Source organism: Sceloporus occidentalis, unplaced genomic scaffold, assembly GCF_023333645.1.
Source record: "Sceloporus occidentalis isolate IW3139 unplaced genomic scaffold, rSceOcc1.0.p SCAF_10, whole genome shotgun sequence".
In the NCBI taxonomy this organism is placed as follows: Eukaryota; Metazoa; Chordata; class Lepidosauria; order Squamata; family Phrynosomatidae; genus Sceloporus; species Sceloporus occidentalis.
The window spans coordinates 15,048,621-15,075,576 of record NW_028316990.1 but is presented as its reverse complement, the minus strand read 5'-3'; the positions used below and the strand labels follow the sequence as shown (position 1 = coordinate 15,075,576).

The window sequence follows — 26,956 nt, the reverse complement described above, 5'->3', positions numbered from 1 at the left end:
CCAATCCGCCACTTTGCAGGCCGCGGGGAAGCGGCAAAAGGCCACTTCCCCACAGCCTGGAAAGGGGTGTCCTTGGGGCTTCATGCCCCAAGGACACCCAACGGCGGCAGGGAGGAGGAGAAAGGGGCCACTCGGCCCCTTTCTCCTCTGCGTCGCTGGAGCAGCTGTCTAAAGGCTGCGCCAGCGACACAAACTTCAGAAGGAGCTCCATTTCAGAGCTCCTTCTCGCGCTGTGGAAAGAGCGCTCTAGACGTCATTTGGAGGTGGCGCGTTCATGACATCGTAATGGCGCCCCCCGTGTGGAACGGGCGCCGCCATTTTGTATGGACTGGGTCCGTATTAGGGTTAGGGGCGTCAGGAAGTGACGCACCTTTCTAACCCTTGTACGTCCCCAGGACGTACTTTTATGCCCATTTGTAACGGGCCATAGTTCCCATTGTACTGTAGGTCCTACTATAGTATAATGGACCCATAGCATAATGGAATGATACTTATCAATGCAACAAGGGAACCACAACTGTATAACAGGACACTTTGTCCAGTGCCCCGATGTGCATCATCACATTGCACTAAAAAGTGTGTGTATGATGTCAGAGACATGTCCATATCATCTTAAAAATATGCAGTGTATTCTCTGATGTGAGATATTAGCTACTGTGTAAACACAAGCTCCACAAGACATTTATTGGAAGAATCCAAGATTACTAGAAGAAGTAATACTGTATAGTATAGTATGTCTTAAATGTGCTCAGTATATACAAAGTCTTTCTAACATTCAGCCTTCTGATTATTTCTAAGACTCTTTCTAGTTGTTGAAAACAGTGGCAGTGTAAAGGAACTAAAAAGAAAAATATCAGAGATATCATTCCACCCAAGTTTTTCAGCTCCCAAAAGAGATAACACTTTTGAATCTATTGCTGAACTGGCTCACTCATAACTATCATTACCATCTTCCACTGGTTCCTCAGATCAAAATAGCCAATGTGCATTGTTTTTCAGAGAGAAGCATTATCTTTAAGAAATAGAGAATACAATGCAATCTAAGAAATTGTCCAGAACTATATTAAATGTATATGGGTTATCACATGGTAAAACTATTCCTGGACTAGAGTAACTGCAGATTTGAATGCTCCCTAAATACAGAATTTACAGATTCGTGGAGCTGTAGAAAGTCTTATAGGACACCTAGTCCAATATCTTATTTCAAACATACACAACATGTGGCCCTGCAGATGTTGTTGATGCACAGTTCTGATCTTCCCTTATCATTCCATCAGGAGTGATGGAAACTGTAAATCAGTAATATTTGCAGGACCATTCCTGTCTTACTTGATACAGGAAATCCAGAGCGAGAGCATCCCCGTTAAATAAGCTCTTCTTCTTTTTGCTTGAAGACCTTCAACAAGACAGAGCTCAAAAACATGCTCCTAGACAACAGATTCCAATGGTGGCTGCAGCTTCCATGTTAAAGAGATGGTTGATCTCATCAAGCTTAACCTGTAAGAAGTTCTACAAGGCATGATCTTAAATTGGTCCAGCACCTTGGATAGCTCTTTTAAAGTTAAAACTAAAGCCCCGAATGGATTTGTATTCCTTTTTTTAATATTGAAATTTTCCCTCCATGACTCAAGTACCACTATTGTCAATGCACCATGCAATCACTATTCCCACAGTCTTTTCCCAAAGAACATAATAAGCAAAGCAATGTATGACATCATTCATTCATTAAGCCAGCATTTCTCATACATGATTCAAAACTTTTTGTGTAATTTATTAATTTGTTTTTATGACTGCTTAAGAAAAACAAACAAACAAAAATCACCTGGATTTCTCTTTCGCATCTCCCCAGTTCATTTTCTCAGAACCATATGGAAACACAAAGGAAGATTCTGGAAGTCAGGCATGGTATTTGCTCAAGCTATGTTCATCCGTTGTCTAAACTAAGCAGAATTGGCTTTGGATTTCTCGTCTTCAGGATTTCTTCTTATTCTGCCATCTGCAGGAAGCCAGCCATCTGGCCCTTCCTTACTCCCCCGACAGTTCATTTAAAGGAAGCCCAATTGCATGCAGCTAAAACTGAAATGCACGTACACACACTTAGGGTCATAGAGGACAGTTCTTAATACCATTTCCTCATGAAGGATATTTGCAAATCTTAGTAGTCCTTGAGTTACTATAGAATAGATAACTAGAAAATACTGACTTGAATTAACTATGGCAGTACCAAATGTGTAACCGAAAGTTACGCATCTGTGACTAATTTGTATTCACAATCCCTGTACATTCAGAACCATGGCACTATTGCCACAATTACAGAAGTCCCACAATCCAGCCTCACCAAGTAGCAGACACCATGAGCAATAGAGGTCTCTTCTTCTATGATCAGGGCCCAGCATACCTGATGTTTCCAGCCTCCCTCTGCCAGTGATCTCCAGTGCAAGAAGTAATTATAACAGAGATCCTGCTTGTTGCATCTGGGTCCCTTTTTGCAATAAAAGGCAGGATAGAATAAAATAAATAATAAATAAAAATAAATAAAATCTGAGATTGCTAGAAGGATGGGATGAAAATTTCACACGTGAACCAATCAACCAGAGAACAGACCTCTATGCTTGCAGTGGCTGATGCCTAATAAAACAGGATGGGTTAAATATACTTAGCTAAATCCATGATCTAGGATCTCGCTCACTGTTTCTGCGTGGAAAACAGTGTGTGTGTGTGTGTGTGTGTGTGTGTGTGTAAAAACAGCCTAATTATTTTTCTCCACTAAATAATTCCTCTGCAACACTTCAGGATGTTCAAGTACAAAGAAAGTGCTGCAGAGGAATATCTGTTTTCTCTCACAATTGAGAGAAAGCTCCTGTAATCATTCATCCTTGCATGCAAGGATGGAATACTCAAGCATTTACATCTCTAGTCTGCTCCACTGTTAAAAATCTCTTGTTTTTAAGGAGATTTCTCCTAATGTTTTGTAGAAATATGCTTTCTTGCTGTTTCCACTCACCAGCTCCAGTCATTCCCTCTGGAGCAACAGCGAACAAGTCTGCTCCAACTTCTCCACCCTTTAGTAGAGAACAATTTATAAACAATTTATAGGAGTTCTTCCTGCTGTAAACTTTACTATGTGACCTCCACATGCCCTGCGTAGTGCACAGGGCTCTTCAGTGCCAGAGCAAACTCCAGGTGGGTGGAGATGCAAAATAACTTGCTCTAAGAGCAGCTCAGGATTTGCAAACCTTTGGCCACTGGCCTCAACCGCCTCTTCTCCAAACTTTAAACATTGCATCTCTTAAAATTCCCAACAGTATTATCCTAATCAAGAAATCCTATTAGGCGTGGGTTCTGTAAATTAACTAAGTTTGACCAAAATAAAAACCTATTTGTACTGAAATAGTAAAAATAATGAGCAACTGTGTTATCACAGAAAAACAAGCCATAAGGATGCTTGTTTTGTGTTCTGTGCTAGTCTACAATACACTTTGGTGTATTTTCATTGCAGTGTCTATATGCCCCAGGTTGCTTATTGGCAGTGAAAGTTTAATGTCTGTATCAATTATTTGCTCAAATGTGCTTTGTACTTTGGGAGTCTTTAGTGCAAGGGGCTTATAAGCCAACTTCTTTCCTGTACAGTTGTTCCAAAAACATACACAGAAGACTATACTTCCCACCACATGAAGGATGCATCTGCATGTGAAAGAAGGCAGGAAAAGACACAGCCTCTTGTGGCATTTAACAGCTTTTCTGCCATGTGGAGAGCTTCATGGCCAATATTCTGGCTGATGGATTCATGTTAGAGTTTTTAGTTTACCAGTATTCTCTCTCCCCACAGAACTGACAATGCCGAATGGAATTTTTAGCATCCTTTGGATTCTTTGAAGAAGGAACAATTAGGGGGTTGGAATTAGTGTTGTAAAAGAAAACACTACCTACCTATCTATCTATCTATCTATCTATGTTGGGAGCAAAGCTAATGCAATACTCTCCTAATCGTCACTTTAATTTCCAGACTTTTTTGCCATCTTTATTGCCCTTCTCTGGACACTTTCCATCTTGTCAATATTCTTCTACAGCTGTGGTAGTCAGGAATACACACAGGATTCTAGGTGAGGCCTAACCAAAGCACAATAATAATATATACCTTGATTCAGACACTATAATTCTGTTGATGCAACCATGAATTGCATTGGGTTTTCTTGATGTCACATTACACTTCCTAGTTGCCAAGATTTCACATGGATTCTAAACATTTGGCACAATGCATGTTTGGACTATTAACTGGCCCAGATTCTAAGCTTTTTCTTTTCTTCTTTCAAAAAGAAAGTCTCTTGCCCTTCTAGTGCAGAAAAACATTCAGCAACTTCGTTTTGCATGGAATGAACCTGCTACTTTTCAGTTTTTAGCAAATGAGTCAAGTCTCACAGTCACAGCTTGCTCCACAGAGATTTAAATTACCAAAGTGAGCTTCCCTCAACTTGTGGTTTGAAGGAAAGCATTGTTTGTTTGCAAAAAAAATAAAAAAATCAAGTCTGCCAATGTGCAAACAATGCATAGGAAGCCAAGCCAAAGGAATGGGAGAGGGGAAAACAACAGGATACAACGAAGTACTCGGTGAAAGCCAAGTAAAATGCCATCATGCCATGACTAAATGAGGAATATTTAAGGCATCATGAACTCTGTTGATTTTGCTGCAAAATCTTTACTGGCAATATTATTCACGACAACATTATTCATCTTTACTAAACAAGCACCATTTTATCTGCCATATGCTTCTGAAATAGATGAACTGGGAATTACCAGGAGGAAAGGCAAGAGCAGAGGTTAGACAGCTAGACAGCTAGAAACTTACTGGGTTAGATAAATGTTTACTGTGGGTCTTAAATTCCAAAAAGAAGTTTTAAATAATAAAGACACAAAGTCATTTTGGAAAAACTAATAACATACTTAATTGTCTCAGATGTATGGTATAACATCTTTTTAATATTCTTTGAAAATTCTCTTTAAAAAGTGTGAAGTCGAAGGCTTTCACGGCCAGCATCCATAGTTGTGGGGTTTTTGGGCTATCTGGCCATATTGTAGGAGAGTTTATTCCTGACCTTTCACTGGCATCTGTGTCTGGCATCTTCAGAGATTGATGTTCCCACTACATTTGCTGTTCCAAATCTCTCCGTGCCATTTTAACCCTGTTGCCATTCGTATTAATTTAAAATGGAGCTACCTCCATTTCCACAAATGATACAGCGTGCTCTAGATCAATCACACTACTGAAGATCTGGATCACTGTGGCACTTTAAAAAAAGGCGCGCTTAAGGACACAGTGCCAAATACGCCAAGTTAAGTGGGTTTTTCCGTACCCCCCCCCCCCCGCAAACAGTACCGGATACATTTGGGGGCCAGTGGGAACCTTGCAGAAATAACCCGGTTTCACACCAGGTTATTTCCATAGTGTGAATGGGCCCATTGTATTTTATTTTAGATTTTCAATATTTTTTTCTCTTTTCTCAATCTTTGTCATTCTTAATGTATTTTAAATACATTATTAATAAAAATAATTTAATATGACTGATTTAATAATTAATATTTAAAGCAAGCTGGATGCCACTTGAAATCTCAGGCTCTGTGTTATTTTGAGGTGGGAAGTGGCCATTTCACCTTGTTTAACTTTCTCACCAAAAAGAAAGCAAGATTTCTTAAACTTTTCTGCATACAGTGAGCATTTCAAAAATGCAAAGGCCAGCATTTTACAATTTGAACTAAGTTGACCACTTTGTTGCTTCCAAGACCAAAAGACACAGAGATCAGCTCTGGATACATTTCTCTACCAACAGCAACAGCTCAGGTATTTCCATTTCTTAATATTATATGTTAAATTCCTATTTAGGAATTTGTATCCTATTTTGGATTAAAATCTGTATCCTACTTTGGATTAATATATTCCTTGCAGGCACAATACTGCTCAAATAAATGTTTTCCTGAAGTAGCTATAGTTAGAAAGAGTGGACATCTTGGGACCGTATACAGAAATACTAGGATTTTTGTACCACTTCTAGGATTGTATGTAGCTGGATAAGTTTTTTTAATGGATTCTAACAGCTAGATGACACTCTGTGGGTGTTTTTTTATGGCAAATGACAGCTAGACATGCCTTGTGGTTTGGCCCAGGAGGAAAATAATTTGGTAAATACAGTGGGCCCTTGGTATCTGCTGAGGTTTGGTTCTTGGACACCCTGCGGATACCAAAATCTGTTGATGCTCAAGTCCCTTTATTTTATTTTATTTCAAGGATTTATATCCTGCCTTTCTCCCACAATGGGATTAAATATAATGACATAGTAAAATGGTGTCCCTTACATAAAATGTTAAAATTAAGGTTTGCTCTTCAGAATTTATATATTTTAAAAATATTTTCAAGCCGTGGCTGGTTGAATCCATGGATAAAGAATCAGTAGATATAGAAGGCCAACTGCAGAATACAGAAAAGGGGACAGACCTTGAAAGTCACAGTTCCAATAACATTTTTCTGTGGTTCATGGAGTATACAGCTGGCCCTCCACATTTGTGGTTTTGACTTTTGCGGATTTGATTATTCACACATTTGATTAACATGTTCTCTCTAGAAGACTCTATGTCCTCCCGTGAGAATCTATGGACACCTTCCACCATTTTAGATAAAAGATAGGATATAAATCCAATAAATAAATAAAAACAAAGTAAGAAGTCACACTGGAACAACTACAGATTTGAGAGTGAACACTTCTTTCGGCATCTGTTGGTCCTTCGGTACAATTCTCACACCTAGCGGATGTTGACCATAGAGTTGTGCTGGAAAATCTAAAGATTCAATGTTTTTTTATTTGCACTCAAATCTAAGGTTCAAATCCTGACTCAGCCATTAAATCATCTTGGGCTAGTCATATTGTGTCTCAGCTTCATCGGTTGGCAACAGCAAACTCTCTCTGGACAAATCTTGCCAAGAAGCACCTGTGATAGTCACCTTATATGTGTATGTGCCTTCATATCAACCATCGATTTATGGCAACTCCATGGCGGGGTACATACCGCCACTTTGCGGCGCTCTGCCGCCGCCGCCAGTAGGTCCGCGGGGGAGCCGGAGCCTTCACACGGCCCGACTCCCGCGCAGACCGAAAAAGAAGCTCCAAAATGGAGCTTCTTTTTTCGTCGCGTTTGCGACGTAGCGAGGCGCCAGGGGCGCGCTCGCTACGTCACAAGCGGCGCGACGCGTACGGACGCTCAGCGTCCGATACGCAAAGATGGCGGCGCCCATGTGGAAGGGGCGCCGCCATCTTGTACGTATTCTATACGTACTAGGGTTAGGGGGGTGCGGAAGCACCGCCCCTTCCTAACCCTAGTACGTATAGAAGACGTACTATATGGCAGTATGTATCCCGCCCATGAATCTCTTAGGGCTTTTTTTTATGCAAGGAATACTCAGATGTGGCTTTGCCAGTTCCTTCTTCTGAACTATATCCTACACATCTGGTAGCCATTGGCAGTCTCATATCCAAGGGTTGACCCTGCTTAGCTTCCAAGATCAGGAAGGATTTGGTGCCTTTAGGACAGAGTCACCAAAAGTCAAAAAGAACTTGAAGACAAACAAGAATAGTTACAACTACTAACCATATTTAGGGCATAATGTTTAAGTTATCTTGTGACTGCCTTGCAAATACATCCAAAGTTTCAGTGAACAAACTGTTCACAGGAAGGAGCTGATGCTTCATTTCTGAAGTGAGTCAAGAGATATATTATATCTGGTGACATCCAGTCTGCTCAAAAAGCCTTGATAGGAAGTGAAATCACTTGTGTGCTTTGGGAACACAGAAAGAGGAATCTGTAAATCAAACTGAAACACGTGAGTGAAACAAATGCACTATCGCCCTTGTTTGTTCTTTCTAGTACATGGGTGATAACTTCTTTCTTTCTTTTTTAATGGATTGGGTAGAGATCTGTCATTTTGGACATACTCAGCATTAACAGCTGTGCAGCACACATCTAGGAACAAAGTAAAGGGGAAACCCTTCAGTGTACAAGGAGGAATTGGCACACTTGGGAAAGGCCCAAGGTTTTTGGCTGTTTTGGGTGATGGTAAAGACAGTGCCCTCTGCCCCAGCCAACATACACAGGATGACTAAACTGGAGGTTAAAGGACAATTTGGTAAACGTGAAGTCAAAGGCTTTCACAGATGGCATCCATAGTTTTTGTGGGTTTTTTGGGTTATGAGGCCATGTTCTAGAAGAGCCTATTCCTGATGTTTCACCAAAGCAAATGCTTTGCTTGCTTGCTTGCTTGCTTTTTCATTTGCTTTGATTTATGACTTACCTTTCCATCAAAATTGGTACTTTTCCCAAATGAAATTTGCCCTATCCCCCAAAGACAGGCAGAGGTAACCAAACAGTTTCAGGAAGGTAGAAGAGCTGACAATTGGTTCTGGTCTATTTGGTACAGCACTGCCAGTTTGGTATAGAAAATTGGTGAGATATGTCTTGCACTTGGGTTTCTCTCCTTAAGGATAAAATATGGACAAGAAAACACCACTGTTCATTTACTTCTCAATCATTTTTCTTACTCTTTTATTACAGGGCTTTCTAAGGCCACCGGACCTACAGAGATGGCAAGTCGTTGCTTCTGCTCTCTATTTTTCATAGTTCTGGCTCCGGGTTTTCTTTATGGCGATTTCTCAAAGCCTGCTATACACGCCACCAACCACAAACGTCTAAAGAGAGAGTGGGTCTGGAATAATCTGCACATTAGAGAAAATCTTAATGTGACACTACCTCACCATGTTGGGAAGGTAAGGATGAATTTGGTAACAGCCTGAACTTGGAAAGTTACATTTTTAGAAGTAATTTGCATTCTTATTCATTTTTTAATTTTATGTTTGTTTATTATATTTAAATTCCACCTTCTACCACATGATCTCAGTGTGACAGTTTAGAACAATTTAAAATATTAAGAAAGTTAAATTATACTTTACTAACTAAAGAGTTGAAGAGTTTTAAGCACAGCCGTAAGTGATGGCCCATGGTACAAAACACAATCTGATCCATCTTATTGTCATCTGTACACACAAAAGAGTGTATGTGTTGCCAATGCTTGAACCATGTGATATTCATCCTCCATCAGTGAAGAAGGTCACACTCCTATAACTATAAGAGCAACTAAAATGTTACCACCATACCATAGAGGAGCAAAATATCCCACATTAAGTTACAATTTCCATTTAAGATAATTATACCTCCATTACTGGAGAAATGAACTAGTTATAAATAATCAGTTAATTGTAACTCATTACTCTCCAGCTCAGACTCAGAATGAACACACACTTTTCAATAAGGAATCCCATATGTGATACTTTCGTGGAAGACTTAAAGCAGTCTCTTTGGGGAGGATTGTTGGAAAGAAGAGAGGATACTTCATCAGGAACAGAGCTGGTTCATGTTAGCTGGCAGTCCTTGTTCCAGCTTCCTGTCAATCAACAGCGCTGATCTGGAAAGGTCTCTTTCACTTTACCATGGCAGCCTGACAAGTTTGCCTTCGAGCTGATGTACAGGGAGAGGAAAACATTCAGCTGCATCTATCAAGATGAGCATCAAATTCAAACAGTGGACAACATCTGAAAAGCTTTCCCTGAGTACCAGATAGTTAACCGAAACATTTTATAATGTACTCTCCCTTTAAAGTATGTTTGCTGATCTTACATTGTGCTGTCAGTTTCACCTGTCTCTCAACACACATATGCATATGTGTAACTAACCAGTGTACATGATCTTGGGCCTAGAGACATGGTGTACCATCCTGAGGTTGTGCTTTCAACTTACAGGTTGTCCTTATATTAGCTATTAAACATAAACCACAAAGCGAATCAGAAAACCAAACATTAACTTTATTACTAAGCATATGAGAGTGCCCATATTACTGCTTTATCAATGAAGGAAGGAACTGATTAGACCAGTGCCTCTTAAAATATCTCATGTGGTTGACCAGCATTTTTCCCCACAGAAACCAGGATCATTGTTCCTTTCTTTCCTGGAAATTTCCTCCCTGCCAGAAGATAACAGTTTGTGGACCATTGCTTTAAAGAAGCACTGGGTTAGGCCACCTCAATTATGTTTTGCAAATGATTCAGTGACCTAGCATGACAAAATAAAATGAATATAATGTAATATAAGCATCTGAATGGTACAAACTAGTGGTGAAAAATATAGTATAATATAATTAACTTTTTGCTTAAGCTTGTAAATACCATTGTATAGATAGTTCACATAAGAGCTGAACAATCTTACTATTGTGTTGGAGATGAGAAAGTGTGTCAGTATCGCTTTCTGCAACATTCAGGTATTTTAAGCTTCAAGTCCTTTTCGTCCCAAATATATGCACATTGAAAATTTCTTTTTAAAACACAATAACTAGAAATGATACCACATGTGGATTTCATGCAAATAAAGATAAGACGTTTTGGCTAGATGTGATTAACCTCATTACACATTTTATGAAAAATAATGATTATTTTCAAGCATTTATTTTCAATTATGAAAGAACATTTAAAAAACAAAGAGCTGATAAATGTTCCGTTGATAACAGCAAGACAAGACATTAGATATTATTACATACTACATGTTGTTGGAAAACTGCAAATGATGTGTAGGGGATATTATGTAAGGTTTGGCATGTTGTTTAACGGAGAAGTTAACATTCACTGTTAACTCAATAAGAGAAGACAGGGCTGATGACAAATTTGGGGCAATATGGTATCCATTTATTCAGTATATAAGTACAAATACAGAAATAACAGGTCCAAGTGATCAAGTTATTCATCATAGGCAAGGTATCTTTTGAAACAGATTTATATTTAATGAGAAAGGCCTAGAGAAGAAATAAGGTTTGGAAAAGGAAAGGATAAAGCACAGTGAACTGTTCACTAGATATAGAAGAGTAAAGCCACCACATTTCTCTTTTTCTAGTCTGATTTGTTTTTGTAATGTTGTGGGTTATTGTTGTTATTGTTTGTTGGATTTGTATAAAATGATTTTTTTAATTAATTGGAAATTAAATTCTCCCCCACTATCACTGACCAAATTCAATAGGTACAGATATTACCATTGTGTTATAGATCCCTGCTTTATAGTTATTGAATATGGGAAACCTCCCAGCAAAAGGGAAAAAGGGAAAGAAATAACAGCCCAAGAATGGTAGAATATAAAGGGATTCAAAGCAAGATTTTTAAAGAATTAAGCACTCAGAATTAAGCTATAGCCTCCTCCTTTCACTATGTTGTTCAGTTTTTATCTTTCAAGTGTTACTTACTTTTTTTATTTTTTATTTATTTTTTATCAACCTTTATTTGGCATCTCAATAGACAATATACAACAAACAATACAATACAAATTTAAACTAAAATAGTTACATGAATACTTTAAAAATTTAAAAATTTTCGTCCTTAAAATCATCTAACACTAAACTCTAACCATTATTTAATTTGTGCCAGATTTTTGTTGCCTCCATTAGAAAATTGGCCATCAATCGTGTAATCTGTACATTACAATCCTCCAATAAATGTACTAGAGTTATATCCGTTAAACAGTAGTTCATTTCCGATAATTTCTTTAGCAATTTCGCTCTCGGTTTCGGTGTTACTTACTTACTTAATTTTACATTTTAGATCAAATCAACGATACAAAATCCCAATGCTAAGTATGTTCTCGAAGGAGAAGGTGCAGGGACTTTATTCCGAGTTAATGACCATACCGGCGATGTGGCTGTGAACGAAAGGTTGGATCGTGAAAAGAAAGCCGTGTATCAGCTGAAGGCTCTCATTATTGATCGCAATACCAATCAATATCTGGAGCCACCTTCCACATTTCAAATTGTCGTCCTCGATGATAACGACAATGCACCAGTGTTTGAACAAAAAGTCTTTAATGGGTCTGTTGCAGAAATGTCAGCACTAGGTGAGCTCCTTTTGTCTGTTATTAAAACAAAAACAAAGAAGCAAGCGTATGTCCATGCAAAAAGGAGAAAATGCTAGCAAACAAGAAATATTATACAGTGAGATTAAAAGAATGTGTGTCTCTTGGGGGAAAATCTCATACTTTGGGCAAACTACTATCCACACTACATAATTATAACAGTTTGATACCACTTTCATTGACATGGTTCCATTCTATGGACTCAAGGAATTTGTAGTGAACTACCATAGTGAACTATGGTGAATTTTTAGAAACTACCAATGTAGCCTGAAGTCAGGACTAAATCAGTTTAATTCTGCAGTGTAAATAATAATAATAATAATAATAATAATAATAATAATAATGTCTAATTTATTTATATCTTGCCTTTTCCCGAAGGAATCAAGGCAGGTTACAAAACAAAGATAACAGAAAGAAACAATATACAGTACAAATCTCATATATAAAAATACCTTACCCCAATCCCCCTCCCAATCATAAAATAACAATTAAAAAGAAAAAAGAAAGCAATAACAATATTAGGAATTTTAAAATAAGATTTAAAAATTGATAAAATTAAGGTAGTTGAGGCAACACATCTCTCTTCTAGGAGTAGATGGGGATTGTTTGTTCCTCTTCTGTCCAGAAGTCTAAAGTTCAGAATCACTTAATCTATTTCTTCAATGAGTGTTAAAGGTGTGATTGTGTTTGCAATGTTTTCATCTACATTGAGTTAGATGCTGATTGTAGAGACATTTAGCCCTTGGCCTTGGGATTAATTCATTGTAGAAACAAATTCATAATCAATATGTTTATTCTAAGCTTTAGTCTGAATCAACTGAGGAGCCACACTTATTAAGAATCATCATTTTTGATGTTCCCACAATGCTCAGTGATGCTACATCAGTGCATTCTGGGAATTATCAAATGACGGATGGCTCTTCGATCATGCTGCAGGTGCACTTCCACTAGAACAGGGAAGATCATGTTGATGATCATGAAAATTTGCTGATGATCATGAAAGTCAAGCTGATGATGGGGACACATATCATACACACCACTCTAACCTAGTACTTGCCCTATGCAAAGATGCCCACGTACAGGAGTGACTTTGCTAGATAACTGTAATAGTCTATGCACACATTCTCATCATGACATCAGATACAAAGACAAATTGACACAGCAGGATAGGAAAACAAGAAGATACGATCTGATTAAAAAGAAACCAGTTTCTCATGCTTGCTTCAACATAGTTCTCTCAGTCCTTATTTGCTTTCTTCTATTGAAAGAGAACCCAAACAATACCAACATGAGTATAATTTATCAATTCTTTCTCTCTAGGAACCTCGGTTACTAAGGTGACTGCTGTAGATGCTGATGATCCAACCATCCATGGCCACACAGATGTTTTCTACAAAGTTATTCAGGGGAACCAGTACTTCAGAATAGATAAGTTTGGTAGGTATGGAGGAAATACATAAACTTTCCAGTTCATGGAAGGTAGCCTACCACTTTCTTTCCTGCCTTACACATTCAGTATTCTGTAGGTCTTGGAAGCTTGCAGCTTCTTATCAGGATTTTATACATACAGTCGACTGTTTATATCCACTGATTTTTTTTTACCCACAGGTTGAACCAACAATGGCCTGAAAATATTCCAAAAAAAATATAAAGTTCAAAAAGCAAACCTTGATTTTGCCAATTTATATAAGGGACACCATTTGACTACACCACTGTATATAAGGCGACGAGCATCCATGGATTTTGGTATCCATGAGGGGGTCCTGGAACCAAATCCCAGTAGATACCAAGGGCCCACTGTACTGGCTGGAATTCATGATCACAGTTATGAATGCTTAGCCTAGAGTTATGCATTCATAATTGATTCATATTCATGGTTGTTATATATTAAATACTGTAGGGAATATATAGGAATCATAAAAGTCCCCATGTCCTGATTTACCAGACAGCAGCCACTGCAAGCAACAAGGGTCTGTTCGCAGCAGGCATTCCATACCGAAACTGGGATTCCCATACCTGATCCTGGCTTCTCCACCACTTTTTAAAGAATGGGATTTTCCTAATCCGGAGAAGCCCGGATTAGGTACGGAATGCCTACTGCCCAGGTATGGAAGTGCGTGATAAAATTCTCCTATTTAAGTTTACATCCCATGTCTAGCACAGGAGGAAAGGCAGTGTGATAAAGTACTAAGGTAGTTACATAACTAAGTGGCACATGTGGTATTCTGCTGATAATTGGATCAGCTAGCTGAAGTAGCAGATGTGATATCATGTTTTAACATTTATTTTTTATTTTTCAGGTACAATTTATACAGCTGCACCTGATATGGACAGAGAAAAAAACTCCACATATACAATTGTAGTAGAAGCAATGGATGGCAAGGGTCTGCACTCAGCAGAATCAGGCACTGCTACAGTTCGCATTCGGCTGATTGATATCAATGACAACTTCCCAACATTTAGGCGAGGTGCGTTTTACAGAGTCGAGAAATTAAATCAGTTGCCTCTAATTTTAAGCCAAATTTGTTTGTACTGAAAGCAGTTATTTAAAGTAGACTTTTCTTGCTTTTACACACACACACATAGCAAACATGCTACAGTAAGCAACTCCATTTTCAAAATGGAATTAGATACAGTTGGCTTTACAAGCCTGCTGTTTGCAGGAATAGCACCTGCTTTAAAATAAAAACAATATTTTAATGTTTTAGAATAAAAATATTCAAAGACTCGCCACTTGTAATATGGGTGCATACGTTCAATAATCTCACAGGTGGAAGACTCACAAATCTATGGAAAGATCTGATCTGTTTGTTTTGTGTTCAGCATCTCCATAAACAACACACACTTAGTGCCCTGGTTAATGAATGTTCAGTTGGGATTTCACCTCAATTAATCCATCCTGGAAGGATTACAAGGAAAATCAAGAGAAGCAGGCCTCCCATTCAGAAATTAATCTCCTCTGCATGTCTTCACACCAGCTACATAATATATATTCTTTATTTTAGTACTGAGGATCTTTATTCTAGAATATTTTGTGACAGTAGAATCTATTCTCACACTCCTTCACATATTTACCTCACATGGTCCTCAATATCATACCCTCCAAATGTCCCAAACTGACAGGGAACAATCCTGATTAATCCTCTGTCATCAAACCTTTTCAGCTGCTTTTAAAATGTCCCAGCTTTTCTCTTCTCCTCCCACTTACTTCCATTCTTGCATACAGCAGGCTTATAAAGTCAACTACATCTAATTCCATTTTGAAAGTAATTTTCCATACTCTGCCTAGCAGATGGGGACTATTGTAGCAGTTTATCCAGTCCAGTAGATTTACAGCCATCTTTGCCCTTTACACTCTCTTTTTCCTGATGCATTTCTGTGCCCATCCTTTCCTTGGCCCCTCTCTGTTTTCCTTTCCTTCTCATGCTATTTCATGGCAAAAATTGAAATAAGTAATGCCACCCTTTTATTTGTAAAAATGCCTGCTCAAATATATCTTCAAATTTACATTTTGCCTTGTTTTTCCAGACAGCTTCACGTTCCAAGTCCCTGAAAATATCAGGCTAGGGAGTAAAGTTGGCAGCCTGGAAGTTGATGACATTGATGAGCCACAAAATAGACATACAAAGTACAGTTTTGTACAAGGGCGTTACCAAGACACCTTTGAAATCGAACCCAACCCTGAAACAAATGAAGGAATAATTCGACCCAAGAAGGTAAAGCGTCTAAAGATAACTCATTCTGTTAGTGGCCTGAAACAGACAGGCTGAAAACACCGTACTGGTGTCGATATTAAGGTTCTGGAGGCGCAGCTTCCACATGCTCTAGAACCCTAATACATCTTTACGCATGCATGACGCAAGGGTGGCGCCGCATCCACACCGCTGGATGCCACATTTGCGTCTTGGACACCTCACAGTGCATCAATGACACACTGGTGACATCATCCCCTCGCGCCAAAAAGAACTTGTTTTTTCCGGGTTCTTTTTAATCCAGAGAGACACCGCACAGTTTGGCTGCTGCGGCGTCCCTCCAGAGGGAAACTGGGTAATTCCAGCCTGCCCCATTGGGGCAGGTCTGGAGAGCCCCACAGTTTACATGGATCATTGTATCTGTGTGTACTTTAAAAAGGTAAAAGTAAAGATTTCCCGTTTGACAAGGGTGCTATCTTATGTCCAACTGTAGTGGTGTGGTGTTCATCTCGGTTACTAAGCCAGCATTGTCAAAGACATCTCTGTGACCATGTGGCCAGCATGACTGCACAGAATGCTGTTACCTTCTCGCCAAAGTGATACCTATTTATTTTACATGCTTTCAAATGGCTAGGTTAGCAGAAGCTGGGACTAGTGATGGGAGTTCAATCTATCACACGGCACTTGGGTCTCGAATTTGCTGACCTTGTAATCATCAGAGTCAATGTCTTAACTGCTGAGCCAGTGTGTTATTATAAACACTTATAATAAGACTTTTGAGATCAAGTCTACTCAAAGTGATGAACTAAACAGAAGCATAAACATTCAGTAATATATGGTACAATTCAATGTTCAGTGCAATTCAACATGATGCAGTAGTTTGGGCAACTGCTGTTTCTTAAGATGATTTATTACTGCAACTTCCTTCATCCCTCACTCTGTTTGTTCTAATTAGGGCTTTATAAATCAGAAATGTAGCTATCAAAATATTTTTCAAATATTCCCGTTATGAAGTAGTCTTTCCATTGCATACTAAAATGCCTGTATTTTCATTTAGCTGCTGGATTTTGAAACAATATCCACGTACAGTTTCCTTGTTGAAGCAACTGATGCTGACATTAACTACGCATATTCCAGAACAAAGGGGTCCAAAAGCCTCGCAAGCTTAACTATCAAAGTCATCGACATTGACGAACCTCCTGTCTTTCTTCAACCATCATACACATTTGCGCTAAAAGAGGAAACTCTTCTCAAGAAGTCTATTGGATGTGTTTCTGCAAACGATCCTGACAAAGCAAAACGAGGAATAAGGTAAAAGGAAGCTGGACAGACATGGAAGATTTGTTGGGAACCCAAGAAGCAAAATGACTTGGCATTAAAATGTGTAATATAATATGCAAATACATCAACTGGGGAGAAAGTACAGAAGTTCATAATTCTGGATACTGCAGTGAGGGAATTTTATCTAATCCTTAACTAACCAATTTGATTCAATGGAATATCCCTGCTCTACTCTGAAGGTTGAATTTGCAGTGAGATGAAATGCTCCCCTTTATTGTTGGAAAGGGAAGAATTTTCTCGCAAAACAAGTATCAGCTTCAAAGAATTGATTTTTTTTCAGGACCAAACATGAGACTCAACAGAGAATTATTCTGTCCACACTTGATGCAATCCAGATAGTTATCAGGTGTTCCCCCAGCTGAGTTTGTTCATATTTTTAAAGCAGTACATGCTGGTTGACTGCCTAAGAGAGTAGTTCAATGCGCTGGAAGATTGTCAGCATCAAGGTTGATGTAGCTGTTATTTCTATCAGTATGTTTGTAATAATTACAGACACCAATTGTAGAATCTTGAATGTATACCCACACATCCCAAAAAGGAAGTCTGTGTGTCTTGAAATGCCAAGTACATATTATATGGGGATTAATTTAGTTCATCCAACTAAAAACCTGATTTATCATACATTGTAGCTACAAGTCCGACCCATAAGGATTAGCTTTGGAACTAAAAATAACTCATGCTAAATAATGATCATTTGTCTCCCTTTTACAGCTGTAATTATGAACAATTATGAACAAAAATGTATAGTGAACTCACAGGGTCATTTCTACAAGGCACAAGCTATGTTATACACATGCTCCCTCTCCTCTCCCCTGTATATGGCTTGGTGCATAATTGTCGACACTTTCTTTGTTTTTACACCCAATGCAGATATTCTGTTTTAAGGACCAAGTATTTTGAAATATCTACCAATGGGTGCATTTTTGCCCCAAAGCCCCTGGACAGAGAAGAATACGCCTGGCATAACATCACAGTGGCAGCCAATGAAGTTGGCCAAAACAGTAAGTATCTTAATTGCTGCCATGTGGAAATTTAGTGACCTTACCACCCATTGTGCATCCACTAGCCATTCCAGCAGATAACTTGTCCTTCTCAATAAACAGGGTAGAGCTGAGCCAAAACCTATCAAAAGGCTTATATATATATATATATATATATATACTCATCCTCCCCCTGAAAACAGACCAGTTTCAACCATTTTCTCCAAATACCCACCTCCATTTTTAGTGGCTCCCATTTTTCCCATAGTGTCCCATAACTATACTAGATATGGGACATGGTGAAGACTGCAAAATGGAGACCAGGCTGCCTTAATGATTGCTGCTGCTGACACTTGCAACACTTGAAAAAGCAAAAATTCATTTTAGGAGAAAAAGAAAGTTTGATGTTGTCGCTGCTAATAGTGAGATGCCCCCCACCCACCCCAGGAAACAAGTGGAGAACTTTTCATCTCCCTGGACAGATTTGGCTAAAAGGTTGACATTCTCAGTTTAACTCATCACATAAAGAATGGATACTGTTTACCACGAAGAAGAAACATAAAACACAGAGAATATCCCTTCAACAAGATATTGCTAGGATTGCCAGGTGAATCAAGTGACAAGAACTCGTCTCCTTTTAATGCTTGTGCTGAAATCCCCTCCCCTACACAATCATTAAAGGTTCAAGACCCTTTATTTCACCTAGAAACCCCAGTATAGCATTCTTCTTCAGCACCAAGTGAAAACATTCTTTGCTAAAGCATTCTACCTCTCTTTGCTTTCAAGTAGAGCATCTGACCAATGAATAATACGGTTTTGTTCCTGTTTCAGATATGATAGTGCCTAACCTAGAAACACATGTACCAGTCTACATTAAGGTTGAAGACATTAATGACAATGCACCAGAATTTGGTGAACCTTATAACCCTCACGTGTGCGAAAATGCTGCACAAGGAACGGTACGGTATCAGAAACAAAATGCCATGTCTCGCAATCACTTGCCACTAAATTTCAAGTTTCAAAATTTCTCCTGCCAATACATACGACCTATAATTACGCCATCCATCAAGAATGAGTAGAAAGCATAAGGCTACAAAAATACTGGATATCCAGGAAAAATGGCTAATCTCAAAGTATTTTGAGCCTGAAGTCTAGAAGTATTTATCTTCAAATGATGTATCAAGATAACAGTTTTGGAAATGTCCAAGATTAGAATATAAATATGATATAAACACTGTTGATGATGACAATTGTATTAATAACAGGCTAATTCAAACATTATTCTTACCTGGTATTACCCAAAATGCTGGAGTCCAAGGAGGGAACCCACAACTGACTTCAGTGTGGGAATTGATTTAGCTCAATAGGAGTTCTAAGCTCAATGGGAGCTCAAAGATGCTCACTGGCACAAGGTATACAAGAACTAATGATTTAAAAGATGACAGCTAATAGTGATTTCAGAGGATTTTTAGCAGCAGGCAATTCTTTAACAGATTCAGGCATGCAGTAGATGAGCTGGGACCTGAGAGGCCTGCATGTGCCAAGGAGTCATGGGAGAAACAGATAGGATAGCTGTCTGTACTCAATTGAGACTGAATTGGGACTGCCCCAAATGAGCATATCTATAGGAAAAAACTAGTCCTGAGTCAGTTTCTCAGGCGTTTGAGTGGATTAGTCCAGGAGGAAGAATGGCCAGGAATTTGGGGAAATGGCAGTGTAATCAATCCAGATATCTCACATAAAAGGTTGTCATTCCCTTTGATTCATAACCTTTTGGCACGTACCCCATGCATTGTCCTCCGTCACACACCTGTGTGAAAGGATTGTGCAGATTCCAGCCACAAAGAATCTGCCATTGCCTTCATCTGAAATATAGTTTACAGCACCTGGTATTCATTGGTGGCCTCCCCTCCAAGTACTAACCTCTCCTGACCATGGTCAGTTTGCAAGTTCAGATGGGAACTGGTACCTTCTCTCATTTGTCTCACCTGACATGGAGGATCTCCTCCCTGTCAGTGATTCTGTCACCTTGATAAATAAAGGTATTGATGGTTTTTAAAATGATAACAATTCAATATCTGTAAGAAATCTAATAACATATCGTACAAAATACCTTACTTACTGCAGTGAAAAACAGTAACTGGCCAACGTCAACATCATCTGAAATATCAATGCATAATGTTCCCTAACATTAGTGCAGGGGTCAAGTGCATACTTTCTATAAAGTCATTATCTTGTTCAGCTGCTATAATTTCCTAAGTGTATCCTTAACCTAATATTTCTTACTTTTAGAGATAATTTGCTTTTGACACTCTAAAAGTTCAGACAAGTCTGAAATAAAGTAATTTCACCTTGGCTCCTAGCCAGGCTCGCATTGTCCCCTCTGTAAGATATAAAAGGAAAAACTGGCTCACACCTCAAAGGTCATTTCAAGAATGATTTACACTGCTTAGGCATTCTTCTCTATATTTCTGATTTCAAAGAAAACCAGTCAGAGTAAAAGAGATGGTTGGCATCCCCAGAAAAATAGCAAAGGGAGAGAGGGAGAGGACTTTCATTCTTGGTAGAGCTGCTAATTATTATTCACTCTGTTGTGTTTGCATCACTTGCAAAAGGAATTCATTCTTTTAATAAAGATAATGCATTTGTTCATTGTGAAGTCAAAGGCTTTCATGGCCGGCATCCATAGTTTTTTGTGGATTTTTCGGGCTATGTGGCCATGTTCTAGAAGAGTTTATTCTTGACGTTTCGCCAGCATCTGTGGCTTTGGCATCTTCATTAATCCTAATAGATGTTTGGATATGTATTAGCCTTACACTGTAATCCAAAGCATATTTTCTCAAGGGAAAGTCTAACTGACCTCAGTGAGACTTTCTCTACCCTCTAAATTTGGTCAGTCTTGCAGTGTTAGAGGAACTCTGTGTATTTACTCAGATATAAGCTGCATGGTGACAAAAGAAGCTGGCTCATTCCAGGTCAGTCAATTCATCTGTCTAGCTCAGACAGCAGCTCTCCAGGTTCTTATGAAAGAGATCTTCTTTCCCCTCACTTACTAACTGAAATTTGTAACTGGAGATGCTAGGGAATGAGCTTGGGGCCTTCCACATGCGAATCGTGTGCTCCCCCATGGAGTTATGGTCCCTCACAGAATTCATTGCAAGATGCTTTGGACCCTGACAGTACATCCACTGAAAATAATTGAAGACAGTGACCTTTTCAATTCATGTAGGTGATCATACGGATTTCTGCTGTGGACAAGGATGAAATGTCACCCAGAGTAAAATTCAAGTATTCCTTGGTCTCTGAAGAGAGCAACTTCACTCTCGTTGATAATCATGGTATGTTCCTGTCGATTGCTTGAGACGGAGGGCGGGAGGAAAGAAATGCTGTGGAAATGTTAACTAACCATGTTCCGAAGATGGCTTGCTGTTTAATGTGAAATGATTGGGGGGGGGGGGGTTTGAGGTGGGGATGTTATTCCTTTTTATAAATACATTAAGTCTGGCTGTAAAGAAAGAACAGCAAGCCAGGCCCAGACATATTTGGGTTCCTTAAGAGTTTTCTCAGCTTCAGGAACTGAAAGTGTACTAGCTGTCTGGTAATCCTATGAGGCAATTGCCATTTGAGATTATCACTTAATAAGATGTCATTGCCTTCCCCAGATAACACAGTGAATGTCACTGTCAAATACGGACAGTTTAATCGAGAGCTAGTCAAAACCCATTACTTGCCTATCATCATCTCTGACAATGGCTCACCCCAGCAGAGCAGCACAAGCACCCTTTCCATCCGTATCTGCAAATGCGACGAGGAAGGCAATGTCATGGTTTGCGAAGAGGCAGCTAAACAAGTTGGAGTCACCTTCGAAGCCCTGGTGGCCATCTTTGTGTGCTTCCTTATCATCATCGGTAAATAAATATTCACATTTTTTTACTCTACAAATTCTCCTTGAGAGGGCATGGAAGGAGGGGGAAGACTTTTAAGAAATTTGTTTGTTTCAAAAATATCTAGAGTCCTTGTCCAATCTGCATTCTAGTGTGGGATACAATACATAAAAAGCAAGTGAATAAACTATAGATAAAAATTGTTAGAATGTCTACTTTTCATCACAGTAGAATCACAATCTTTGTGGATAGATTGTATCTTCTACTTTTCGTCTACTAGTTTGTTTTGTTTGCTTTATCCATGTGATAAGTGATTTATTCTCAGCCATTTTGTCTGCAGTGATCATGCTGCTCATAGCCTGGAGGAAGAGACACAAGAAGGACCTGAACGTTCTCAAGAAGAATGTGGAAGAGATCCATGAGCAGCTGGTGGCCTATGATGAAGAAGGGGGTGGTGAGATGGATACTACCAGCTATGATGTTTCAGTCCTCACCTCAGCATGCCAGAGAGGAATGGTGTCACCGAGGATGACCATGGAGGCCAAACCATGTGTCTACAGCCAAATACAAAAGTCCCCCAGAAATGGACTTTCGCACACTGGAGAAATGGGCATTATGATTGAGGTGAAAAAGGATGAAGCTGACAATGATGGGGATTTACTACCCTATGACACTCTCCACATATATGGTTATGAAGGTGCCGAGTCCATTGCAGAATCTCTCAGCTCTTTGGGATCTGGATCTTCAGACTCAGATATTGATTACGATTTTCTGAATGACTGGGGTCCCAGGTTTAAAATGCTAGCTGAGATTTATGGATTGGAACCCAACGAAGACCTTGTGTACTGAGTGTTGTCAACAGGTTTTCCCAGCCTTTAGCAATAGATTGGGAGACTGTCAGTTCAGAAGATAGGCCCAGTCAGCTCTTCATACATTTTCCTTACATAAACCGGGTCTACATACACTTGCAGAGAAGATTATCAAGCCTTAGATAATCAGGATGATATAAACCAATAATGAAACCAGAGTCATAGAAACAAGAACAAAAAAAAAACCAAAGCCCCGTTGCATAATGGGAAATTTAAAAGGTTTAATGTGGAAATACATTGTATTTATGGCATAAATGTTCTCTTGTTGAGTGAAAGGCTAGAAGGCACCTGGGCTTCTATACACTCTAACTATTCTAATGAACTTCATTATCAGTCGAAATCCCACACCAAGAGACCTCTGACAGGCGGTCTTTATTATTTCTATTTTACTGGTGGGAAAATGCAACTGAGAGACAGAGGTTTACAGAGCTTGGAAAGATTGCATTTTGAACTGCAACATCCAGAAATCCCCATCTAGCATAGCAACTGGTTGTAACTTTTTCCATGTTCTAGTGATTTTCCATGTTCTAGTGATTTACTTCCCTGCAAATTCATGGGAGATATTTGAACACTGGTCATACTACTTCATGTCATGTAAGTATAAAACATTAAACACACTACCCAGCTCAAGGGAAGTCCTCACTTCCTCATATGGTTGTATTTCCATCCATATGCAGCTCCCGCAAGCATTGATGCTGGAACACACAGTGATGTGAACACACACATACACCATAGAATCGCTCTGTATTCATCATTGTCATCTCTTTTAATCCCTTATCTGTATCTGATAATGGCACAATAACACACATTCTTATATTCTTCACATTCTTCAAAAGATAACACTCATCGGTCTGGGGAAAACCCACCTCCTACTGCCTCAAGAAGGAAATCCTAGTTGTTTTCTTTCCTGTGAAAAATAGTATTTAATTATACATATCTTTAATTCCACCTATCTTTCATTCTAGATATACACTACCCCTAATTCAAAAGCTCTACTTGGTTCTAGAAGATCTACTTGGAACTGAAAGTGTCCGTTTCTTAAAAAGCCACATTGGCCATTTGTTGTTGTTATTTACTGCCAAGTCAAGTTCAATGTGTGGTGATCCTATGAATGACATATCTTCAAATTCCCCAGTCATCAATAGCTATGCTTAATATTTCCAGATACAGGGCCGTGGCTTTCTTGATTTGATCAAATAATGCCATCTCCCACATTTCCTACTACCTTCCAATTTACTAAGCATTATAATCTTTTCCCAATGAGTCATGTCATCTCATAATGTGTCCAAAGTACAATAGGCTTAGTTTAGTCACCCAGCACAATGCCATGGACCTGCTACCGCTGCATGCTTCTTACCTTCCTTTGCCATTGCCATTACTGAGCAGACCCTGTCACTGTGTTCCGTGACCAGGTGTCCTGTTTCCACTTCAGATGCATCAACAGGGGTCTGCTTAGAAGTGGGAATGGTGGAGGAAGGTAAGGAGCATGTGGGTCCATCAGGTCGTAAGGAATACATGGGTCCATGAGGTCTGCCAAAGGTTGCTACAGAGTTTTACAGGGTCATTTTGACCCATACTAAAGTCCCTTTGTGCTAGGATCAGACCAGGACCGCCAGATCAGTATCTGGTCTGCCCGATCCCAGCTGGGGGGTGTTGGCTTGCATAATATACTTATTTGGAATACAACTCCTAGAATGACCCAGCCACCATGTTCATGCTGTTTGGGGGATTGTGAGAGTGACTGCCCAAAAAAGTAATTTTTAAAAGCTGTGGCAGAAGTGCAGAGAGAGGATGAATAGTTGGAGCAGTTTCTGAGAGATCCCACTAGCGCACTTTTGCCTAATGCTCCTCAGGTCGGCAGCTGACACTAGGGAACTTCTCATACTCAATTCACCAACACTCTCACTAGGCTAGAATTTCTTGTGGGAAGCCATGACAGTCAAAGAGCTATATTATACAGGCAGTACAAGTAAGTTGTGGAAGTGATAACATAAAATATATCTTGATTAAAATCCCATGTTAATTGTTTTACTCGACCATTCTGGTTATCATATGTGAAACCAAAGTGCCTTTCCTGGTAATTATTTTATCCATGAAAGATGGACCTATGGCTTTACTGGAGTCTATTTCTACCCTTGTTAGCATGAGAGCAAAGAACACTTTGGCCCTGTGTGCCATCAACACCATACCCAGTTTTGCAGGATCTGTAGTGTGATAAGATGAAATAGTTTAGCAGATTTTGTTGTATATTTAATGTTTAATTTTTTTATATTATCATTTTTACAGTAGTAGTTAATGCATATAAGAGAATAATCTTAGAAATACAGTAGAACCTCAGTAGTTTGCATTTCATAAATGCATCCTTGTTCCAGTTTGTAACATAGATCAGTGGCCTTCAGGTTTTTGCTTTCCAGATCTTTTGGACTTTAAGCCCCCAGAATTCATGACCATTGGTCAAGCTAGCCAGAGCTTCTGGGAGTTGAAATCCAAAATAACTGGAGGACCAACATTTGAAAACCAGTGGTATAAGAAGCTTCTTTGAAATTCTTCTTTGCCAAGGGCTATGTCAAGGCTGAATCTAACCAGCTGCAAATTGTACCATATTGTTGTTTTGTGTTTTTAAGACCTGCAATTGTATAGTTACCTGGGAAGACTTTTATATAAAGATGCCCAGGGCTGTTTTATAAGTCTTGTTCATGCATCCCCAAATTGCTGAGCACCACTGTTTTGCTCTTGCGACGTTATATTAGAGTAGGTTTACTCTGCAAAATTGAGTTCATATATCAGCATGGTTCTACTAAAGAATGTATTGTGGATTTTAAAAAATATTCCTACTAACAATACCCATTTGTAATTAACCAATTTGCTGTTTAACTAATGTGATTAATTAGAACATTATTAGAGCACCTGTTTATAGATTTTATGAATAATATCTAGGGACACGCCCCCAAAAATGTCTTATGAACACTATATTTTGTATTCCATATGTGTTGAAACTTTTATAAGTACCGACTTTGTTTTCTACTGTACATCAATGTTTTTTGCACTGGTTAGTTTCATTTGTATTTATGTTGTACGTGCGTGTTTTTTTACCTACATAAAAAAGCCAAACTCAACTTCAATTGCATTTGTCTTCATATCAGTAGGATCCTTCCAGAAAATATTAATGTATATCCATCAGCAAGTATCAATGCCAAAGGCAGAACTCGAAAAAGTGTTGCTTTGTGGTGGTGGTGGTCTGTGTCCTGGACTGCGGCCAGCACATATCCAAACAAGCGCTGATAGTGATGGCTCAGCAAGAAAGGAGCTGGGAGACAGTCTACAGACCTTTCTGTTAGTCTGAGAGAAGCAAGCCACAAACAAAGCCAAGGTCAGGATACCAGAGTTCACGGAAGTCAGTTTGGTCCAAGGTCAGGGCAGTCAGAAGGTAACAAGAGTCCAGTTCATTCCAAAGTCATAGGTCCAAGACAAACAAGGGTTCAGGAAACAAGAAGCCAGTGCTGACAGCAATCACCAAGAAGGATTCTGCAATAATTGCTGGCAAAGGGTCGGCATTCCCCAGCTGCTTAAATGAAAGACGCCCTCCCTTGTGCCAGCTGTGGCTTATCAGCAGCTTGCCTCTCTGCAAGCCTCCTGGATCGACGCATGCAAGAACTCTCAGCTCTTCGCTGCCTCCAGGCTTGGTTCTTCCCCAGAGTCACCACTAGGCTGCTGAGCCTCAGGAAGGATCCCCACAGAGCTAGGACCTGTCTGAGCTTCAACCCCTGGGGCTGGGAGATCAGGGCTGGGGTCTGGCAGGGCAGGATTAGGACCTGGTATAGCCTCCCTCTCCTCTTGCACTTGAGGAGCCACGGCCTCCTCCGAGTCCTCCGAGTCCTGCTCTTGGCTGGCCATGACAGTCTGGACTACAATTCCCAGGATTTCCCAGGTAGCATGGCCATCAAAAATTATGTGAAAATTGTATTTGCCAGTGTTGAGTACTCCTGTCAAGTGCCAACGGTCGTTTCCAACAGCCGTGGGGTGGCTGAGGCGGGCTGAGGTGGGCTGCGGCGAAGGTGGGGCAGAGATGTTCGGCCGGGCACCATCAGCAGGCAGATCTCAAAGACCAAGCTCAAACCCAGGTATTGGCTGTGACCGAACAGATACCTAAAAGAAGTTCGGAGATCTATTTTCCCAGAAACCTTGTTTAGTGAACACTAGAATCTTCT

At 39.5% G+C, this 26,956-nt stretch overlaps 1 protein-coding gene across 1 annotated transcript in view; it reads left to right on the top strand.

The window, feature by feature from the left end:
- The window catches only part of CDH5 (cadherin 5), a 33,074-nt gene extending 6,292 nt beyond the window's left edge, over positions 1-26,782 (top strand). The window contains exons 2-12 of the mRNA XM_089540134.1: positions 8,596-8,807; positions 11,676-11,964; positions 13,303-13,419; positions 14,283-14,450; positions 15,511-15,698; positions 16,732-16,985; positions 17,886-18,016; positions 18,827-18,954; positions 21,225-21,333; positions 21,658-21,903; positions 22,220-26,782. Coding sequence (XP_089396260.1) covers positions 8,625-8,807; positions 11,676-11,964; positions 13,303-13,419; positions 14,283-14,450; positions 15,511-15,698; positions 16,732-16,985; positions 17,886-18,016; positions 18,827-18,954; positions 21,225-21,333; positions 21,658-21,903; positions 22,220-22,728 — 2,322 coding nt within the window. The 5' untranslated portion in view covers positions 8,596-8,624 and the 3' untranslated portion in view covers positions 22,729-26,782. The remainder of the gene's footprint in view (positions 1-8,595; positions 8,808-11,675; positions 11,965-13,302; positions 13,420-14,282; positions 14,451-15,510; positions 15,699-16,731; positions 16,986-17,885; positions 18,017-18,826; positions 18,955-21,224; positions 21,334-21,657; positions 21,904-22,219) is intronic.
- The last annotated feature ends 174 nt before the right edge of the window (positions 26,783-26,956 follow it).